Consider the following 23,498-nt stretch of genomic DNA (forward strand, 5'->3'; position numbering starts at 1 on the left):
TATTTCACATAAAATACATTTACATATAGTTCACAAAAGAAAATAATAGTTGTATTTATAAAACTGAGCCTGTTCAAAAGTTTGCATACGCTTGATTCTTACTGTGTTGTTACCTGAATGATCCACAGCTGTGTTTTTTTTTTTTTTGTTTGTTATGTGATAATTGTTCATGAGTCTCTTGTTTGTCCTGAACAGTTAAACTGCCCACTATTCTCTGGAAAAACCTTCAGGTCCCACAAATTCTTTGGTTTTTCAGTATTTTTGTGTATTTGAACCATTTCCAATAATGACTGTATGATTTTGAGATTCATCTTTTTACACTGAGGGACTATAAGGTTGTTATAAGGTTCAAACACTCATTGATGCTCCAGAAAGTAACAATGATTTAAGAGCATTTAATCAGGGTAAATTTAACTTTTGTCTTCTGGGAAACATGTAAGTATCTTCTAGGGCTGGGCGATATGGCAAAAATGTAATCTCGATAATTTTTTTCCCATATTGAACGATGACGATATATATTTCGATGTAAGCTGTTGATGTTGCCAGCTTTAAAAAAGTATCCCAACAATGACTAAAGCCACAAAAATCAAAGGATTCATTAAATGACACTTTTAAGTATAGTTTATTAACACAAGCAGATTACAGATTTGGCCTTAAAAATTAAAATAACTTACTAAAATAAATGAAAAAAAAAAAAAAAAAAAGTTGTGACAGAGTATGGTAAATGAGAGTAAATGTAAAAAATGTAAACATAAAATTATTGTAAAAACATAATTTGTAACATATTTTTTTATTTATTATTTATTATTATAAACACAATTGTTTATTTTCTCTATTATAGGTTGAGCTATTTAAATTAGAGGCAACCACTGCATTTTGAAACAATCTACAGTATAAATATCAAAAAATTACGACACAGCTCTTTCTTAATCGTATTAAGTGCTGACAATTCAGCCATAATCAAAGTAGGCTACTCTCTCATTATTCAAAGTGCAAATAAAGACGGAATATTTCAAGCATGATACAGAGCTATAGACATACACAACCTATTTTTAGTCTACATTCTGATAACAGCCTAGATATGTCATTTAGCCTAATTTGCGCGCATTGCGGAGTCACTCTCTAAACAAGGGGGATTAAAATTGCTTTTGAATGCACGTGTTTTTTGCTTTCGGTTTCAGTTTTAACAATCGCGCCAAACTCTCAGCTGAGCTGAGAGTCACTTTTCAGATAGTCAAACCACTTACGGAATTCGTGCTACCTGTTTTGTCGACAACTTCAACATCTTTGGATAATAACTCGAGGTTAGTTTCTCTTTCGTCGCTGCTTTCACTCTCTTTTTTTGTCGTCCTGGTGTAGGGTTGCTTCGCAAAGTGCTGTAGGAAATGAACTTTGTACTTTGACGTGCACACGCACGCTGCATGCTGATTGGCCGCTGTCGCATATTTCTGCTGTGTGATTGGCTCTTAGAATAATCCATATCGAGCAAAAAATGTCTAGAGCTTATCATCGTTATTAACATAAATTTTATCGCGATTCGATATGATATCGTTTATCGGCCCAGCCCTAGTATCTTCTGTCGCTTTTGAAATGCAGTAATAAATTAAAAAAGTGTGATATTTAGGCAAAATAAGAAAAATGTACACATCTTCGTTCTGTTCAAAAGTTTTCCCCCCCAGCCTTTAATGCATCAGTGAGCATTTGAACCTTCTGTAATAGTTGCATTTTACCCTTTAAAGTCCCTCAGTCCGATAAGATGGGTCTCAAATGCATGACATTGTTGTGACATTGATATGATATCATAGCAGCTAATGCATTTCTCCCAGTATAAACTGGAAAGGTTTTAAGTAGTTTAGCCTAACTTTGAGAAGTGGTACTTGTCAATTGCACATCATTCCATGGCTCAAAGTGGGTGGTCTAAAGAAGAAGCCTAGTCTGTGTGACCTTTGACCTCTGGAGTAGAACAAGTTGCTGGCTCAGGTGTGTGTGTATGCATGTGTCTGCGGAGAATGGAGGGGTCCGGTTTTCTTCTGATACCCCTTTAGAGAGCCAGTGAACCCTGCACCAGCTCAGTCACTCCAGATTAAACGCTTTGATTTGATGCGTTTAATCTTATTAATTGAGGATCGGAAACATTATGCTTTTCTTTCTTCATAACTTAATTCATCATAACATCTTTTAAAATGCAAAACTGCCAATTAAGTCTAGAGAATAGTAGCACTAGTGAAAATATTTGTAAATGTCTGTGTACTTTTTGTTTCCTTTCAGGCACTAAAATACATTGGTAATAAAGTAAGGCGTCAGCGCATGTGGGGCGGCCCAAAGAAAACCAAGATGGAAGAGGCCAGAGAGCTGTTAGCCTCTACTATTCTCACCCATGTACCTGTACGTAGTTTTAAAATTAAATCAAACTTTAATCTTCCAAATCTTCCATCATTCTTGCATTGTTTTTATTCCCTAATTGAGATGCAAATCAGAGTATAAAGTTTGTTTGCTGTTTTTTTGGACTTGTCATGTGTTTGTCTCCCAGGTAAAAGAGTTTAACTTTCGAGCTAAGTGTATCTACCTCGCTGTGATGGTGCGTAGAGTGATTCTCGCTCAAGGGGACAACAAAGTGGATGATCGCGATTACTATGGAAACAAACGTCTGGAGTTGGCTGGCCAGGTATCCGCTTCTTACAGGGTTTAATAACAGGTCTTCTATAATCTCTGCACTTAATCATTCATTATTATGCATAAATAATTAGCGTTCTTTAATACAGTTACACCAACACATGCATAAGATGTTCTACAGCAGCCTGCATGAAAGTTACTGTAAAGACTTTTTTATCATTGTTGTAAGACTTTTTTTTTTTTTTTCAAATAATTGCAGTTATTTTGAACTTTCTATGTATCCTAAAAAAATGCATAACAGTTTTTATAAAAAAAAAACATTAAACATTGAGAATAAAAAATAAAATAAAGTTATTTATAATTATGCAGTTATAAAGTAAAGGACTTTATGATTTCAAAAATTTCGACAAATTATTGATTTTTCTTTTATGCCAAAATCATTAGGATATTAAGGAAAGGTCCATTAAGATATTTTGTTAATTTCCTACAGTAAATATTTCAAAGCTTAATTTTTTATTAGTAACATGCATTGCTAATAACTAAGAATGTTATTTTGACAACTTTAAACGCGATTTTCTTTATATTTAGATTTTTTTTTTTTTGCACCCTCAGATTTCAGATTTTCAAATAGTTGACTCTCGGCCAAATATTATCCTATCCTAAACAAACCATCAATGGAAAGCTTATTTATTCAGTATAAATCTCAATTTCAAAAAATTGACCCTTATGACTGGTTTTGTGGTCCAGGGTCACATATGAGAGAAGTAGGTTCGAATTTGATCTGTATCACAGCCATATTATCTTGCCCCTTCCATTACTATTAATAAAAGGTGAAAAATGTGGTGCTCAGTGTTGTGTATCCTCAGCTGCACTAATGTTTCTAACCGCTTGGCATCTGCACAGATGAATCTAAGGCTCATGAAATATTCACTTTAGAGGAAAGTACAATGTGCAGCGCCTCTTTCCATCCATCCATCGCTCCACAACTTGCTCCATCCATCCATCTCTGTCTGCCTTTTCCATTCAAACCCCCTCTAATTCTATTAAGAATGACTGACAGCCCCTTCAAGCCCAGGCCGTTAATTATGATAATGCTAGTGTTTATTTATCTGTTTTTATCCTGCGTGGCACAGCCATGTATTTGTGAGCTGAAATAAAGATTAGTGCGCATAATGTTTGTTACCATCTCTTTTGAGATTGTCGCTCCTGTACGACAGATTTCATATTACATCTTGCAGACGGGCACCGTCTCCAACATTTTTTATGCTCTTGTCTAACATAACTGATCTCTTTTTCTCTCATTAGACACACTGTTGGCCTCTTATGAAACTGATCAGAAGCCAGAACCAGCAGATACAGGCTTGGCTAGTGCCCAATCCCTCACCTTCCCTTTTGTTTCTACTCTGCTTGTCATTATAATACCGTCATTATTTTCCCAATGCTTTGTTTCATCCGCACCGCCGTGCTTCTGCCTTCCCCTCCATTCCCAGCCGGCCCGCTTTTGTTGCTGGTGAGATATGTGGAAGCGACGCCCAACTGCAGCCCAGCCAAACTCAGGGATTTCTCCTCTTTATTATAATTTAGCCTGGCTATGACAAAAGAGTAGCCGCCTTGACTGGAGCGATTGAGCTAATCCACCAGCCCGACTGTGATAATGTAATTACCGCTGTCTTAAGTCCTTTAATTTCCCCCCGCCTGCACCGAGGTGGGGTGTGTTTATGTGTGTACGCGCTTGCTTACGTTAGTGTGTGAGCGATTTGGAGTTAGTGAGTGACAGGAACCCTTTCAGCGGAGCTTTACACGCACATGCACGCTTTCCAGCACCTCCAATCTCCTTTCTCCTCATTTACAATTCCCTGACATTCAACTAATTGGCCTGGCTAGGCTGGGGAAGCATAATTTCTTTATTAATTTTCAGTGAGGATGTTTATTTGTGGAGCAGAAGGGGGAGGGGCTTCTATTGAAGAAAATCGGAGAACGAGAGGCCGGGTCAAATTTATCAGAGCGTGGAAACACCTGTTTATTAAATCTGGGATAAGACGATGGAGAGAGCGAGGGTTAGAGGCAGATAAAGTTAATAAAAACAAGTTATCTGGAAAAGGCGGCACTTCTGCTTCAAAGGACTGGAGATTAATTCATCTATTTTCTGTTGATGTGATAATTTCTGTTGTTAATGACTTGGATTATAAATAACATATGATGCAGTGTTGTGTTTGCTAGATAATACGCAGGTTTTGCTATAGTTATATTGAGTTTTGCACCCATTTCAGTGAGTCACACTTTGTTTCTGTGTTCTTTAAGCTCTTGTCCCTGCTGTTTGAAGATCTGTTTAAGAAGTTTAACTCAGAGCTGAAGAAGATCGCTGACCAGATCATCCCCAAGCAGAGAGCAGCTCAGTTTGATGTGGTGAAGCACATGAGACAAGACCAGATCACTAACGGCATGGTTAACGCTATCTCTACTGTGAGTCCAGACCCAGACTCAGCATTTAATCTGTAACCATTTCACAGGGCTAGACACATCAGAAAGTTTATTTTAAATCAATTTAATTGAAATAAAATGTCATATAGGTGACAGTTATGTTTGTCTAAAAAACATAGAACTTTTAATGAAATTAAATGTAAAGTTTTTCATTTAATTTTTTTTTTTTTCAGCTTTATTGCAGATTTTAAATTTTTATTTCATTTTAGTTTTACTTAAAGGGATAGTTCGCCCAAAAATGAAAATTACCCCATGATTTACTCACCCTCAAGGCATCCTAGATGTATATGGCTTTCTTCTTTCAGATTCATACAGATTTAGAGGTAATAAAAAAAAATGTCCTGGCTCTTCCAAGCTTTATAATGGCAGTGAATGGCTGTTGAGATTTTGAAGTCCAATACAGTACATCCATCTATCCTAAAAAATACTCCACATGGCTCTGGGGGGTTAGTAACAGCCTTCTGAAATGAATCGATGCATTTGTGTGTAAAATATCCATATTTATAACTTTATAAACTGTAATCTCTAGCTTCCGCTGTTGTACACGCACTAAAGGAAAACCAGTGTCCTCTTGGCTTATATCGAAATCCTCCAACTTTTTTCTTTGTAAATCTACGTTTTGTACTTCTAATTTATGACCAGTGTTTTGTTTTGCTCTCGCTGCCCTTCTGTGTTTGTCACATACAACAGTATGTTAGCGGAAGTAAGAGAATTACGGTTTATAAAGTTTGAAATATGGATATTTTTCTCACACAAATGCATCGATTTGCATCAGAAGGCCTTTATTAATCCCTTGAAGTTATGTTGGAGTACTTTTATAATGGATGGATGCACTTTATTGGACTTCACACCCATTCACTGCCATAATAATACATGGAAGAGCCAGGACATTTTAATATAATGTATGATTGTATTTGTCTAAAAGAAGAAAGTCATATGCACCTAGGATGGCTTGATGGTGAGTTTTTTTTTTTTTTTTTTTTTTTTTTTTATGTAATTATGTAATGTGTCTTCCAGGGGAACTGGTCGCTTAAGAGGTTTAAGATGGACAGGCAGGGTGTGACTCAGGTTCTCTCCCGCCTCTCCTTCATCTCAGCCCTGGGCATGATGACCAGGATCTCCTCTCAGTTTGAGAAAACCAGGAAGGTTAGCGGTCCCCGATCCCTCCAGCCCTCGCAGTGGGGCATGCTGTGCCCCTCAGACACACCTGAAGGAGAGGTCAGTGTTCCTCATTTAGAAAACACCATCATCTTGTCAGCATCAACAATGGATGCTCAATTGAAATTTTGAAGTGTGTTTGCACTGCTTACAGTTGAGGTCAAAAGTTTACATACACCTTGCAGAATCTGCAAAATGTTAATTATTTTACCCAAAAGTAAGAGAGATCATACAAAATGCAAGTTATTTTTTTTATTTAGTACTGACCTGAATAAGATATTTAACATGAAAAATGTTTACATATAGTTCACAAGAGAAAATAATAATTAAATTTATAAAAATGACCCAGTTCAAAAGTTTACATACACTTGTTTCTTAATACTGTTTTTTTGTTTAGTGATAGTTGTTCATGAGTACCTTGTTTGTCTTGAACAGTTAAACTGCCTGCTGCCCTACAAATTCTTTGCTTTTTCAACATTTTTGTGTATTTGAACCCTTTCCAAAAAAGACTGTATGATTTTGAGATTCACCTTTTCACACTGAGGACAACTGAGGGACTCATATGCAACTATTGCAAAAGGTTCAAACGCTCACTGATGCCCCAGAAGGAAACATAATGCATTAAGAGAATTTGAAGATATGGGTACATTTAACTTAATTTGTCTTCTGATGAACATTTAGGTATCTTCTATAGCTTCTGAAGGGCAATACTAAATGAAAAAAAAATAATCTGGTATTTAGGCAAAATAAGAAAAATGTACACATCTTCATTCTGTTCAAAAGTTTTCACCCCTGGCTCTTAATGCATGGTTTTTCCTTCTGAAGCATTAGTGAGCGTTTGAACCTTCTATACTGGTTGCATATGAGTCCCTCAGTTGTCCTCAGTTTGAAAAGATGGATCTCAAAATCATACAGTCATTGTTGGAAAGGATTCAAATACACAAAAATACTGAAAAATCAAAGAATTTGTTGGACCTGAAGGATTTTTCAGAAGAACAGCGAGCAGTTTAACTGTTCAGGACAAGCAAGGGACTTATGAACAACTATCACTAAACAAAAAAACACAGTGGATCATTCAGGTAACAACACAGTATTAAGAATCAAGTGTATGTAAACTTTTGAACAGGGTCATTTTTATAAATTCAACTGTTTTCTCTTGTGGGCTATATGTAAATGTCTTTTATGTGAAATATTGTGTTCAGGTCAGTACTAAACAAAAAATAACATGCGTTTTATATGATCCCTCTTATTTTGGTAAAATAATTAACATTTTGCAGATTCTGCAAGATCTATTAAAAACTTTTGATGTCAGCTGTATTTTTATGCAGTGAAAGTGCAATGGGCACTGGAAAACTCATACTGGTTTACCTATAAGTCATATAGATTCTCACAGCCGTATGTTTGTTGTCTAGGCTTGTGGTTTGGTTAAAAATCTTGCTCTGATGACCCACATCACTACTGACATGGAGGACGGCCCCATCATCAAGCTGGCCTTCAACCTGGGAGTGGAGGACGTCAACCTTCTGTGTGGAGAGGAGTTGTCCTACCCCACCGTTTTCCTCGTCTTCCTCAACGGTATCTGCACACACAGACAGAACAAAAGCCAAGCAGCATGTTCTTCCCCTTTTATTTTTCAAGCACGCAGACAGGCTACAGGCATTTGAATAATATTCAAATGAACTTCTGCTGTTCCACGACTACAAAAGGGTGTGCCATTGATTACCTTTTAATGTCATGTCACAGAAAACTCACCCCGCTAATTAATTCATGTATATGTTTTTCACAGCGCTGATAAGTTACAAATTACACAGGCAGCCACTGCGGCTAATTAATTAGCAAACACAGCAGGTGTCAATGCATAAATAAATACAAGTTAATCCACAAACATGCCTGCCCACAAAGTGACTCAAACAGCATTGAGGCTGGGTATGCATCTGGGTGGCACCATAGTGGGTCTCTCATATTGCTCAAACAAGCCAAAACTTTTTCTTTGAAAGTGCATTAGTAATCTTAATTAGTTTATGGTACAGCATATTTTCTTTTCTGTACTTTTTTGTGTCCATAAATATACTTCAAAATGTTAAAAAATTTAATTTATCTTTGAACATATAAAATAAATACTGTGAAACATCAAAAGGTCAAAGACAAGACCAATTTTGGTGACCGCATCAAATTAAATTAAAAAAAGTTGTTTTATATACATATTAAATGCAAGCAAATCTCTCCTTTTAATGTTTAAAATAACTTTTGTGAAAATAAAATGTAATCCTCAAATAGGATATTTTTAGTCTTTTGTTAAATTGAATGAAAATCTAGTAGATGCCTTTTGTAAACCATGGTAAAAATATACATTTAAAGAAGTCTCTTTTGCTCACCAAGTCTGCATTTATTTGATCCAAAGTACAGGAAAAACAGTAAAGATTTGAAATATCTGTACTATTTGAAATGCCTGTTTTACTAATTAAATGTATTTTAAAATGTATTTTATTTCTGTGATTTCAAAGCTGAATTTTAAGCGTTATTACTCCAGTCACAGGATCTTTCAGAAATCATTCTAATATTCTGATTTGCTGCTCAAAAAATGATTTATTATGTTGAAGACAGCTGAGTAGAATTTTTTTTTTTTTTTTTTTTTTTTTCAAATTTCTTTGAGGAATAGAAAGTTCAGAAGAACAGCATTTATCTGCAATAGAAATCTTTTGTAACATTATAAATGTCTTTATCATCTCTTTTAATCAATTTTAAGCATCCTTGCTAAATGTATGAATTTCTATCATTTTATTGATAATAATAATAAGAATAATAAAAATAATTCTTAAACAGCAAATTAGCATATTAAAATGATTTCTGAAGGATCATGTGACACTGAAGAATGGAATAATGAGGCTGAAAATATAGATTTGATCACAGGAATAAATTACAGTTTAAAAGGTATTCAAATAGATGGCAGATATTTTTAAATAGTAAAAATATTTACTGTTTTTGCTATATTTTGGATTGAATAAAAGCAGACTTCTTTAAACACCATTAAAAATCTTACTCAAAAACTTTTGACTGGTAGTGTATAATAGTCATTAAAGTACGTGTTCCTTTATAGGTAATATTCTTGGGGTGATCAGAGACCATCAGAAGTTGGTCTACACCTTCAGACTGATGCGTAGAGCTGGTTTTATAAATGAGTTTGTGTCCATTTCAACCAACTTGACCGACCGCTGTGTGTATATTTCTTCTGATGGGGGCCGTTTGTGCAGGTACTACACTGTTTTTTTTATATCACAAAATTAAAATCCTTTGAAATTTACACTGTTTTAAAACCTGTACCCAGTTAGTTGCCTTATATTGCTCAGACCAGACACATTTGAGTTGCATTCTCTGTGCTCCTGGCAGACCCTACATCATTGTGAAGAATGGACAGCCAGCTGTAAAGAACAAACACATTGAGGAATTGTCTCAGGGCTACAGGTGCGTTTGAAGCCGATCAATATTTGAAAATTACATTTGAATGGAGAGTATAGAATGTGGATTTGAGGCTGTCTTATGCGTGCATTTTCATTGTGTTCTTACCACCCTCTTTTCCATACAGAACGTTTGAGGACTTCCTTCATGAGAGTCTGGTGGAGTATTTGGATGTAAATGAGGAAAATGACTGTAACATTGCTTTATATGAGCACATGATCAGCAAGTGAGTATTTGTAAGCCACATAACTTATCTGTAATTAATATAAATGTATTTGGACATATACAAATAGAAATATATGTAGTAATTTTATCATCAGCATTAATGTGATTATAATAATAATTATTTGCTTATTTTTAGTATTGGCCTAGAATTTTTTTTTTTTTTTCAGGAAAAATAAAATTATTTAATTAATAACACTGATAAATGTGAATTAGCAAATCCCAAAACAAATGTGTTTTTAAATATTTTATGTTATAAAGCTATAATGCTTGAATTCACTTCTTTCATTTTAAATTATTTGATTTATTTTATGATTTTTCATTTGTAATTTTATTTTTAGAAATATATTAAGTAATTATATCATCAGCAGTAATGAGACAATCATTATTTGCTTATTTTTTTTAGTATTCGCCAGAATTTTTTTTTTTTTTTTTTTTTTTTTTTTTAGGGAAAATATAATAATTTAATCACTAATGCTGTTTAATATAAATTTGCAAATCCCAAAACAAATGTGTTTTTTATATTTTATGTTATAAAGCTATGATGCCTAAATTCTCTTTAATTTAAATGATTTTATTTATTTTATGATTTTTAATTTATTTTTTAGAAATATATTAAGTAATTTCATCATCAGCAATAACATGACAATCATTATTTGCTTTTTTTTTTTTGTATTGGCCAGAAATGTTATATTTATGTTTTTAGGAGAAAAAAAAAACATAATTAAATTAATAATGCTGACTAATACAAATTAGCAAATTCCAAAACAAATGTGTTTTCATATTTATGTTATAAAGCTCTGATGCCTAAAATAACTTGTTTGATTTAAAATTATTTAAATTATTTAATGTTTTTTTTTTTATATATATATATTAAATAATTGTATCATTAGCAATAACATCACAGTAATTATTTTAGTATGAGCCAGAAAATTTGTATTTATTTTTTAGGAAAATATATAATAATTTGATTAATAATGATTAAATGTGAATTAGCACATTCCAAAACAAATGTGTTTTATAAATTTTATGTCATACAGCTATGATGCCTAAATTTATTTGTTTCCTTTTAAGTTATTTTATTTTTAAATTTTAATTTATTTTTTAGAAATAATTAAGTAATTTTATCATCAGCAAAACATGACAATAATAATTTGCTTATTTTTAGTGTTGGCCAAAAATTTTTTTTTTTAGGAAACTATTATATTATATTATATTATATTATATTATATTATATTATATTATATTATATTATATTATGTTATATTATGTTGTATTATATTGTATTATATTATAGTAATTATTGGTTTATTATCAGTATTTGCAATAAATAATATTGGTGCCTTTCTAACATTAAATTTAGACCTTTATACATTCAAACAGTCCAAATACTGTTAAAGCCATTATAAATATAAATGGCATCCATATAGATCCAAATATAGATTATATATAAAAATCATAAAGTTGTTCTGTATATAAAGGCTGAGCTATCTGTGTTTTATTCAGGGACACGACCCATTTGGAGATTGAACCGTTCACGCTGCTGGGGGTCTGCGCTGGTTTGATTCCTTACCCTCATCATAACCAGTCCCCCAGAAACACCTACCAGTGTGCTATGGGCAAGCAGGCGATGGGTAAGACTACTACAGTCTCCATCTCCAAACATCCACTTCCAAACACACACACTCCTATTCACTCACAGACACACTCACTTTCACACCGGCATTCAAAACCTTTGACACACACACCACATTCTGTATGTATGTGGACATCAAACATCGCCTGCTTGCGTAGTCCTGCTTTTGTAAGTGTGTGTGCATGGAGGCCTTTCCCTGCCAGTGTCTCTGAGTGTCATTAGGCATTCATTGTGTCCTGAGCTCAGTGAGCGGAGCAGGGTTAGTGTGCTCAGCTGCGCAAGAGGGGAAAGAGAGCACACACACTCCGCTGCCCTGGTTACCAAAACTACTTAAACCTCTCCTGGCCACCACCCCCATTACAAAACCACTGAGACTGCGACTATATTTGGCCCAATATCCTAGGCCTTGTCTTCTTTTTTCTGGACGGACAGCCCCATACATGTGCAAATCCAGTTGTGTGGCCCCAGCCCTATTATCACACACTGTGTGCTTGTACCCTGATTGTAGAGTAATAGCATCTGACAAATGTCAAGGCCTCAAGGGACGGCGGCTATTATACTTTAACCTTACCCCCCCGCTCCATCTCTGCCATGCTAAACCTTCACCCCAGAGATTTTAACACTGCCGACACCAGCCGTCACATAAACACCCCTCAGATAGTCGGTTGAACGTGATCAGATGCGCATTAACTGTTTCATATTGTCTGAAAAGCATTTAATTGAGTTGCAACAAACCCAAATCTGTCATTAATTACTCACCCTCTTGTCATTCCAAAAACTGTAAGACCCTTGTTCATTTTCTGAACACACATTAAGATAGTTTTGTAATATATATTAAAATAATATCTTATGGATTTGGAACAGCATGAGGGTGAGCAATTAATAACAGAATTTTCATTTTTGGGTCAACTATGTCTCCCTTTAAACACTTCATAATACATAATACAGTTGAAGTCAAAAGTTTGCATACACCTTGCAGAATTTGAAAAATGTTAACTATTTTAACCCAAAATAAGAGGGATCATAATGCATGTTATTTTTTTATTTTGTTCTGACCTGAAGATGTTTCACATTAAAGACATGTAGTCCACAAGAAATAATAACTGAATTTATAAAAATGACTCGTTCAAAAGTTTTCATGCGCTTGATTCTTAAAACTGTATTGTTACCTGAATGATCCACAGCTGTTTTTTTATTTAATGATAGTTGTTCATGAGTCCCTTGTTTGTCCTGAACAGTTAAACTGCAGGCTGTTCTTCAGAAAAGTCCTTCAAGGTCCCACAAATTCTTTGGTTTTTCAGCATTATGTATTTGAACCCTTTCCAACAATGACTGTATGATTTTGAGATCCATCTTTTCACACTGAGGACAACTGAAGGACTCATATGCAACTATTACAGAAGGTTCAAACACTCACTGATGCTCCAGAAGGTAAAAAGATGCATTAAGAAGCGAGGGTGAAAACTTTTGAAATGTAAAGATCAGGGTAAATTTAACTTTGTAACATGTAAGTATCCTCTGTAGCTTCCGAAGGATAGCAAAATAAGAAAAATGTACACATCCTCATTCCGTTCAAAAGTTTACACCCCTGGCTCTTGATGCATTGTTTTTCCTTCTGGTGCATCAGTGAGCATTTGAACCTTCTGTAATAGTGGTCCCTCAGTTGTTCTCAGTGTGAAAAGATGGATCTCAAAATCCTACAGTCATTGTTAAAATGGTTTCAAATACTCAAAAATGCTAAAAACCCAAAGAATCTATGGGACTTGAAGGACTTTTCTGATAAACAGCGGGCAGTTTAACTCTTCAGGACAAACAAGGGACAAAAAAAAGCTGTGGATCATTCAGGTAACAACACAGTATTAAGAATTAAGAACTTTTGACTTGAACTATATATAAAGACATATATTAACCAATAAAAAGTGGCAAAAGCCCAAAATAAATTCTATTATATAAAAATGTATTTTTCCTCTTCTGTATCTTGTGCAAACCTTTTGACTGTTGCCTCATTTCATCATTGATTCTGATCAGGTACTATTGGCTATAACCAGAGAAACCGAATAGACACCCTGATGTACCTGCTGGCGTACCCACAGAGGCCTATGGTGAAGACGAAGACCATCGAGCTAATTGACTTTGAGAAGCTGCCCGCAGGCCAGAACGCCACTGTGGCTGTAATGAGTTACAGCGGGTATGATATTGAAGATGCCCTGGTGCTCAACAAGGCGTCTCTTGACAGAGGTAAGAGCTAAACAACTAATGCGAAATGCTTAACTTGCTCAATTCTGAAGTGACTATGTTCATTTTGCAAATTTAATTAAGAATGAAAGCTGCAAAAATAATGTAAATTTCCGTTGTGTTCACTTCACGTCTTCTGCTGTTCTTTTGTCTTGCATTAGGCTTTGGTAGATGTCTGGTGTACAAGAACGCTAAGTGTACTTTGAGGCGATACACTAACCAGACCTTCGACAAGGTGATGGGTCCAATGCTGGATGCAGAAACACGCAAGCCGATTTGGAGACACAGTATCCTGGATGCTGACGGCATCTGCTCGCCTGGTAAGACTCCATATTTCAGCTAAATAATCTTGACTATATTGACCTAAGGATATGTATTGATGTTTTATATGTCACATCTCATGCAGGTGAGAAGGTTGAGAACAAGCAGGTGCTGGTGAATAAGTCAATGCCAACCGTCACCCAAACACCACTGGAGGGCAGTGCCCAGTCAGGCCAACCACAATACAGAGATGTGCCAGTCACGTAAGAAACCATTTGTCTGATTAAATGAATTTCTATAGGTACAAAGTTGCTTTTTGTTTTGTCCAACAGAAACCACAGCGCCAGCTCTCTTAATTCTGTATGTACAACTTTTTTTTTTGGGTTGCTTTGCGCAAAAGCAACCACAAAAACCTACTTTCCTCATTCTGTAGGTACAATGTTGTTTTTTGTTTTGCACAAAAGAAACCACAAACACCTACTTTCTTCATTCTGTAGGTGCAAAGTTGTTTTGCCCAATAGCAACCACAGTGCCTACTTTTTTCATTCTGTAGGTACAAAGTTGTTTTATTCGCCCAATAGAACCAAAATGCCTAATTTCTTAGTTTTGTAGGTGCAAAAAAAAAAAATGTTTTATGCCCAGTAGCAACCACAAATGCCTACTTCCTTCATTCTGTACGTGTGTTGTTTTTTGTTTTGCCCAATAGCAACCACATTGCATACTGTCTGCTGTCTGCCCAATAGCAACCAAAATGCCTACTTTCTTCATTCTATAGGTACAAAGACATTGCTTTATTTGCCCAATAGCAACCAAAATGCCTACTTTTTTCATTCTGTAGCTACAAAGATGTTGTTTTATTTGCCCAATAGCAACCAAAATGCCTACTTTTTTCATTCTGTAGCTACAAAGATGTTGTTTTATTTGCCCAATAGCAACCAAAATGCCTACTTTTTTCATTCTGTAGCTACAAATATGTTGTTTTATTTGCCCAATAGCAACCAAAATGCCTACTTTTTTCATTCTGTAGCTACAAAGATGTTGTTTTATTTGCCCAATACCAAATTGCCCATTTTCTTCATTTTGTAGCTACAAAGATGTTGTTTTATTTTCCCAATAGCAACCAAAATGCCTACTTTTTTCATTCTGTAGCTACAAAGATGTTGTTTTATTTGCCCAATACCAAATTGCCCACTTTCTTCATTTTGTAGGTACAACGATGTTGTTTTATTTGCCCAGTAGCAACCAAAATGCCTACTTTTTTCATTCTGTAGCTACAAAGATGTTGTTTTATTTGCCCAATAGCAACCAAAATGCCTACTTTTTTCATTCTGTAGCTACAAAGATGTTGTTTTATTTGCCCAATAGCAACCAAAATGCCTACTTTTTTCATTCTGTAGCTACAAATATGTTGTTTTATTTGCCCAATAGCAACCAAAATGCCTACTTTTTTCATTCTGTAGCTACAAAGATGTTGTTTTATTTGCCCAATACCAAATTGCCCATTTTCTTCATTTTGTAGCTACAAAGATGTTGTTTTATTTTCCCAATAGCAACCAAAATGCCTACTTTTTTCATTCTGTAGCTACAAAGATGTTGTTTTATTTGCCCAATACCAAATTGCCCACTTTCTTCATTTTGTAGGTACAACGATGTTGTTTTATTTGCCCAGTAGCAACCAAAATGCCTACTTTTTTCATTCTGTAGCTACAAAGATGTTGTTTTATTTGCCCAATAGCAACCAAAATGCCTACTTTTTTCATTCTGTAGCTACAAAGATGTTGTTTTATTTGCCCAATAGCAACCAAAATGCCTACTTTTTTTATTCTGTAGCTACAAACATGTTTTATTTTCCAATAGCAACCAAAATGCATACTTTTTTTAAATTCTGTAGCTACAAATATGTTGTTTTATTTGCCCAATACCAACCAAAATGCCTACTTTTTTCATTCTGTAGCTACAAATATGTTGTTTTATTTGCCCAATAGCAACCAAAATGCCTACTTTTTTCATTCTGTAGCTACAAACATGTTGTTTTATTTGCCCAATACCAAATTGCCCACTTTCTTCATTTTGTAGGTACAACGATGTTGTTTTATTTGCCCACTAGCAAACAAAATGCCTACTTTTTTTCATTCTGTAGCTACAAAGATGTTGTTTTATTTGCCCAATAGCAACCAAAATGCCTACTTTTTTTCATTCTGTAGCTACAAAGATGTTGTTTATTTGCCCAATAGCAACCAAAATGCCTACTCTTTTATTCTGTAGCTACAAACATGTTTTATTTTCCAATAGCAACCAAAATGCCTACTTTTTTTTAAATTCTGTAGCTACAAATATGTTGTTTTATTTGCCCAGTAGCAAGCAAAATGCATACTTTTGTTGTGTAGGTACAAAGTAGTTTTTTTTGTCCAATAGAGACCAAAATGCCTACCTTCTTCATTCTGTAGGTACAAAGTTGTTGTTTTTGCCCAATAGCAACCAAAATGCCCACTTTCTTCATTTTGTAGGTACAAAGATGTTGTTTTATTTGCCCAATAGCAACCACAATGCTTACTTTTTTTTCATTTTGTAGGTACAGAGTGGTTTTATTTGCCCAATAGCAACCAAAATGTGTACTTTCATTTTGTAGGTACAAAGTAACAGTTTTTTGTTCAGTAGGGACAAAAATGCTTGCTTTCTTCATTCTGTAGTTATAAAGAGGTTGTTTTATTTGCCCAATAGCAACCCAAATGCCCACTTTGTACATTGTATAGGTACAAAGGATCGACAGACTCCTACATTGAGAAGGTGATGATCTCCTCCAATGCTGAGGATGCTTTCTTGGTCAAGATCCTGCTCAGGCAAACCCGTAGACCAGAGATCGGAGACAAGTTCAGCAGTCGACATGGACAGAAAGGTACAGTAACATCCTTCCTGTCCTTTTCCAGTCCCGCATCTTTTCCTCAGCTTCAGTAGATACCAACATACAAAACAAAATTCCAGCACCGTGCCAAAATGAAGACAATAAACTTGTCTGATTAACAAGTGGGGAGAGGTGTTACTAAACTTGATGTCCATTTTATTTTCAACGCCCAAGTTATATCGTCTCAGCTGGCCCTCCCATTCTCTTCAACGTTTTCTCCGCTGCCCGTTTTTCAATTAATTAGCTTTTTGTCCCATGCCAGACTATGCAAATTTATTACAGCAGCGCAGTCCTGGGAAAGTGTTTACAGCCCCCATTGTTTCTGAGCACCTCCGCTGAGAGAGCTGGTCAGTATGATGTTTTAATCAGAGTGTTAACTGGCGCCATGCATAATTCACTCATTTCATTAGCGGAGGTCGTCCACTGGCACTCATCACGGGACGTGACAGTGAGGAGGGGTCAGGGAGGGGTTAGCCGCAAACCGCCCGAGATGCTATTTACTGCTCTTTTTAAAGGAGCTTTTGGTATTTAAAGGAGCAGGCAAGTGTCGGCGGACCAGGATAACACAGGGCAGCTAATTGTTGTTGTGAAGGATAGTGCCGTTCTCTTGAATGTCTTTTGTGCGTTTAGAGGCGGGCTTTTATTGAACGGACCCACTCAGAGAAGTTGAGCTGTGTTTTCCAGAGGTGCGTGACTGCGCTGCCAACCACACAATAACATTCAGCGGGAATTAATTTACGTTTTTATATTTCTTCGCGGTGTTTAATTAATGCGTCGCCTGTGGTCGCACTAAACAGGTGCTTTTTGTTCAAAAACTTAGTTTGAGAGAACGCTGTACTTCAAAGAAAGAGATTTGGCTACCTTTTGGGTCAAAAGAAAGCCCATTAAAGACGTCCCACCGTGGTTTGGAGCCATTGGCTTTCAGCAAGTTTCACGGGAGTTTTGTCTTACTCATTTTAAACCCCTCCCTCGTCCTGCACCCCCATTCTGACCAGCCTCTACCACCCTCATAAGATCCGGTCACCGGAGAACGATAAGTTAATTATTTACCGGTGACCCAAACACACACCGAAGCACGCACACACACATATACGGACACACACACTCTCACTCTGATACTCACACAGCTGTCTTGGCAGGGTCCATTGTGCGAGCCGCCACAGTGGGGCTGTATAGTCGGTGATGGAGGGCCATGGACTCTTACTGCTGTCCTGCTTTTCTTTGCTGATTTCATGCCTCTTTTATCATTCACTCTCACACAAAACAAACAACACAGAGGATGTGTGCTATGGGAACCGCTCTCACTTACCTCTCTGCTTCTGTTGCGCTCTTGGTCTTGCTCGCTTACTCTCTTCTTGGAGCAGGAAATCCTTTTACCTACTAGGGCTGCTACTAACAACTGTGTTGGTAATTGATTTATTGCCTAGATTTATTGGACTAACCATTATTTCTGAACTTAAAATGACTACTTGCTCAGTTTTAAATTATAAAAATATGCAAAAAATGTTAAACATACACTACTGTTGAAAAGTTTGTAAGATTAAATCAGCAAAGAGGCATTTTATTTATTAAAAGTTACAGTAAAGACATTGACCTGGTTATTTTTTTTATTATATATATACATGTATGTATATATGTATGTAATTAAATTACATATAACTATAGATTTATATAGATTTTAAGTATAGATTTTTTGTTTTTGTAGAAGTATTTTATGCTCATTAAGGCTGCATTTATTTTATTACAAATACAGGGGAAAATATTGTAATACAGTAATATTGTGAAGTATTATTGCAATTAATATTGTACATTTTTGCAAATAATATTGTAAATATTATTGCAATTTAAAATGGTGTTTTTCTATTTTAATATACTTTAAAATAGAATTTATTTCTGTAATGCAAAAGCTGAATTTTCAGCATCCTTTAGGGTCACATAATCCTTCAGATATAATTCTAAAATGCTAATTAATTATCAATGTTGGAAACAGTTGTGCTGCCTAATATTTTTATTAACCTGTAATACTTTTTTTCAGGACTCTTTGATGAATAAAACATTAAAAAGAACCACATTTAAAATTGAAATCTTTTGTAACAATATACACTATTTTTCAAAAGTTTGGGGTCAGTATTTTTTTATTTCTTTGTTTGAAAGATAATGAATACTTTTATTCAGCAAGGATGTGTTAAATTAATAAAAAGTAATAGTAAAGACTTGTATTGGTAAAAAAGATTTTCTGTTCTTTTTAACTTTTTATTCATCATAAAATCCTGAAAAAAAATCACAGGTTTCAAAAAAATATTAAGCAGCACAACTGTTTCAAACATTGATAATAACTACGCAAATTCTTCTCAAGAGCCCATTTTTCTTTTGCATATGAATTTATCGCTCTCCTCAGTTGAACTTTTCTTTGTCCGCTCTATGGTAAAGGGGAAACTATGGGTGTATAATCCCCTTCTCACTGTCCAGCTAAGCACCTCTCCTCACTTCCTGCCCCTGTTCTTCTCTCTTTTATCACTTGCAAATGGCCCAATAATGTGTTTGCTCTGGCTGCAGGAAGAGTGAGGAGCTCCTCTGCAAACATTTACACTCTCACTGACTGCTTTGGACCACTTTCACTCTGTCCTGCAGTCTGAATTTCCAATGGTTCCACTTCAGCAGACCTGAATACATCTGCTTTGTAGGCCTTTGGGCTAGATGAAAGTTACACAAACCTCACACTTTCTCATCAAGCGTTTGTGACTAAAATCACTCAAAAATCAATTAAGCTTTATGGGAAAGGTCAGCTCTGACAGGATGGAGTTAACATGTCTTGCAGACCATTTGAATCTAGGGATGTCTGTGATTCTAGGTTTAGTAATTACATGCATTACATTGTCTCTGTAACAGGTGTGTGTGGACTGATCGTTCCTCAAGAGGACATGCCCTTCTGTGACTCGGGAATCTGTCCTGACATCATCATGAACCCTCATGGTTATCCCTCCAGAATGACTGTACGTCCTTTCCCATCATTGAAATTATGATGTTTATATTTGAATGAATTTTCTTGTTCCAAAGATCACACTTTTGGGGTTGTATATATTACCATTTAAAAGAACTGTTTTCTATTTTAATATCATTTAAAATGCATTTTATTCCTGTGATGGCAAAGCTGAATTTTCAGCATCATTACTCCAGTCTTCAGTGTCACATGATCCTTCAGAAATCATTCTAATATGCTGAAATCTATATCATAATATGCTGATTTGCTGCTTATTATCATTTATTATTATCAATTTTGAAAACAGTTTAAGGATGAATGGAAAGTTCAAAAGAACACCATGTATTGGAAATGAAAATTATTTATAGCATTATAAATGTCTTTGCTATCACTTTTGATCAATTTAATGCATCCTTGCTAAATAGAAGTATTCATTTCTTGTAATAAAAAGAAACTGACCCTAAACAAGTTGTAATCTTGTCATAAGTAGCATATACATTACAATACATTGTATGGGTCAAAATTATTGATTTTTCTTTAATGCCAAAAATCATTAGTATAGTAAAAATCATGTTCCATGAAGTTATTTTCCTACCGTAAATATATTAAAACTTAATTTTTGATTAGTAATATGCATTGCTAAGAACTTCATTTGGACAACTTTAAAGGTGATTTTCTTAATATTTAGATTTTTTTGCACCCTCAGATTCCAGATTTTTTAAATAGTTGTATCTCGGCTTAAAAACATGCATCAATGGAAAGCTTATTTATTCAGCCAGGTTTTGTGGTTTAGGGTCACATATACAGTGCAGTTTATGCAAATCTCCATATATCAGTTTTTAGAGACATTAACGCCCCCACGCTTTCTAATTTTGAACTCTGTGTTTGGGTGCACACAGCAGGCCGTCATATAGGAAATTGTTTGAACTGAGGAAAAGATTCCTCTCAGTGACAGAGCGGGGTCAAAGATCTTCCGGCTCTTTCTGTGAATGACCTCAGTAAAGGCTACTGTCGTACAGCGGTGCGCGACCTCGACATGATGTCACACTCACATTCAGCAGCTGCAGTGTCAGGAAGGAAAAACTGGGGCATCTACACTGCTGCGGGGGGAAAAGTTATTAGTTGCCTTCAAGGAGCAATTGACATCTATCTTGGAAAACAAGCAGTCAAATGCATTAAATAAGCTCTGCTTTGTTTTATTTCAGGTTGGAAAGCTGATTGAGCTGCTGGCTGGTAAAGCAGGGGTGCTGGATGGACGTTTTCACTATGGCACTGCCTTCGGAGGCAGTAAAGTGAAGGACGTGTGTGAGGATCTTATCCGCTATGGATACAATTACCAGGGCAAAGATTATGTCACTTCAGGGATTACAGGGTAAAAACGGTTCTTTGGCAGCACTCTTGTTCAATTACATATTTATATTTCACCAATACAAGTTTGCCTCACAGTTCGGTTATTAATGAGTGCTTCAGGTTTCTCTTTACAATAAAGGGATATTTGACCCAAAAATTTAAATTTTGTCTTTAATTACTCACTCTCATGTCGTTCCAAACCTGTAAGACCTTCGTTCATCTGAACTCAAGTTAAGATGTTTTTGATGAAATCCGAGAGCTTTCTGACCCTCGATAGACAGCAACACAACTACCATGTTCAAGGTTTAGAAAGGTAGTAAGGACATTGTTAAAATGGTCCATCTATGGAGACTGACACAGAAGAGAAGAAATTGTTGAAGTAGTTATTTTTCTTTTCTTTGCACACAAAAAGTATTTTTATTGCTTCATAACATTACTGTTGAACCACTGATGTCACATGGACTATTTTATCGATGTCCTTACTACCTTTCTGGGCCTTGAACGTGTCAGTTGCATTGCTGTCTATGAAAGGTCAGAAAAGGTCGAATTTCATCAAAAATATCTTAATTTGTGTTCAGAAGATGAACAAAAGTCTTACAGGTTTGGAACGACATGAGGGTGAGTAATTAATGACAGAATTTTTATTTTTTGGTGAACTATTCCTTTAATGTTGGTTAATGCATTAACTCATGTTTATTAAAGGAACCTTATTGTAAAGCCATTACCATGCTTAATTTAATTTCAATATGAATAATTTTAAAATAATCAGTTATGTTTTATATCTGTATATTGCAAAAATCTAAAGAACCACTAGAGTGTTTTCTCTATTGGACATTACTGTAATTAATTAATTTGCTCTTAGGGAACCTCTGGAAGCCTACATCTACTTCGGTCCAGTTTATTATCAGAAACTGAAGCACATGGTGCTGGATAAAATGCATGCCAGAGCACGTGGTCCGAGAGCGGTACTCACTAGGTAAGAAATGCGAACTTAGGCTACCAGTCAAAAGTTTTTGAACAGTAAGATTTGTAATGGTTTTGAAAGAAGTCTCTTCTGCTCACCAAGCCTTGATTTATTTGACCCAAAGTACAGTAAAACCAGTACAATTTTGAAATATGTTTACTATTTAAAATAACTGTTTTCTATTTGAATATATTTTAAAATGTAATTTATTGCTGTGATTTCAAAGCTGAATTTTTATCATCATTAATCCAGTCACATGATTCTTTACAAAACATTCTAATATTCTGATTTGCTGCCCAAAAATTGTATTATGATGTTAAAAACAGCTTAGTAGATTTTTTTTCAGGTTTCTTTGATGAATAAAAAGTTCAGAAGAACAGCATTTATCTGATATATGAATCTTTTGTAACATTATGTCTTTATCATCACTTTTTATCAATTTAAAGCATACTTGCTAATCATTTCTTTCCTCCAAAAAAATGTATACTGACTCCAAGCTTTTGAATGGTGTATATTGTTACAAAAGCTTTTATTTCAGATAAATGCTGATCTTTCTATTCATTAAAGAATCTTGAATTTTTTTTTACTCAACTCTTTTAAATATTAATAATTTAAAAAAAAATGTTTCTTAAACAGCAAATCAGTGTATTGGAGTAATGATGCTGAAAATTTAGCTTTGATCACAGGAATAAAGTACATTTTTAAATTTTAAAAACAGTGGTTTTAAATAGTAAAAATATTACAAAATTGTACTGTTTTTGCTATACTTAAGGCTTAAATAAATGCAGTTATGGTGAGTAGAAGAGACTAAATCCTACTGTTCAAAAACTTTTGACTGGTAGTACACGTTGTCTGAAATTTGATTTGTAATATTTATTCATCGAGGTAATAAATTGTGTATTATTCTGGCTTTTAATCTGATTGTAATTAAATTCAAAATGTAATTTTTATTTTATGGTGATGCAGGCAGCCTACAGAGGGTCGTTCCAGAGATGGTGGTCTCCGTCTGGGAGAGATGGAACGTGACTGTCTCATTGGCTACGGAGCCAGCATGCTCTTGCTTGAGCGGCTGATGATCTCCAGTGATGCTTTTGAGGTAGACGTGTGTGGCCAGTGTGGCTTGCTGGGATATTCAGGATGGTCAGTATAATCCATTACTAAAGTCTAATGTTATTTATGTAGCAATAATATAGTCATAAATGCATCTAAGTGATTTATTAGAAAGAATTTCCTGTTTTCA

General features: G+C 35.1%; 1 protein-coding gene across 1 annotated transcript in view; it reads left to right on the plus strand.

The window, feature by feature from the left end:
* The window catches only part of polr3b (polymerase (RNA) III (DNA directed) polypeptide B), a 29,820-nt gene that overhangs the window by 5,853 nt on the left and 469 nt on the right, over positions 1-23,498 (plus strand). The window contains exons 11-27 of the mRNA XM_073850276.1: positions 2,269-2,385; positions 2,531-2,665; positions 4,915-5,076; positions 6,112-6,312; positions 7,665-7,827; positions 9,350-9,503; positions 9,640-9,714; positions 9,836-9,934; positions 11,437-11,564; positions 13,595-13,804; positions 13,963-14,121; positions 14,208-14,325; positions 16,816-16,958; positions 19,854-19,957; positions 21,150-21,316; positions 22,157-22,270; positions 23,225-23,398. Of these exons, the coding sequence (XP_073706377.1) occupies positions 2,269-2,385; positions 2,531-2,665; positions 4,915-5,076; positions 6,112-6,312; positions 7,665-7,827; positions 9,350-9,503; positions 9,640-9,714; positions 9,836-9,934; positions 11,437-11,564; positions 13,595-13,804; positions 13,963-14,121; positions 14,208-14,325; positions 16,816-16,958; positions 19,854-19,957; positions 21,150-21,316; positions 22,157-22,270; positions 23,225-23,398 (2,423 nt within the window). The remainder of the gene's footprint in view (positions 1-2,268; positions 2,386-2,530; positions 2,666-4,914; positions 5,077-6,111; positions 6,313-7,664; positions 7,828-9,349; positions 9,504-9,639; positions 9,715-9,835; positions 9,935-11,436; positions 11,565-13,594; positions 13,805-13,962; positions 14,122-14,207; positions 14,326-16,815; positions 16,959-19,853; positions 19,958-21,149; positions 21,317-22,156; positions 22,271-23,224; positions 23,399-23,498) is intronic.

Source organism: Garra rufa, chromosome 11 (assembly GCF_049309525.1).
Source record: "Garra rufa chromosome 11, GarRuf1.0, whole genome shotgun sequence".
Classification (NCBI taxonomy): domain Eukaryota; kingdom Metazoa; phylum Chordata; class Actinopteri; order Cypriniformes; family Cyprinidae; genus Garra; species Garra rufa.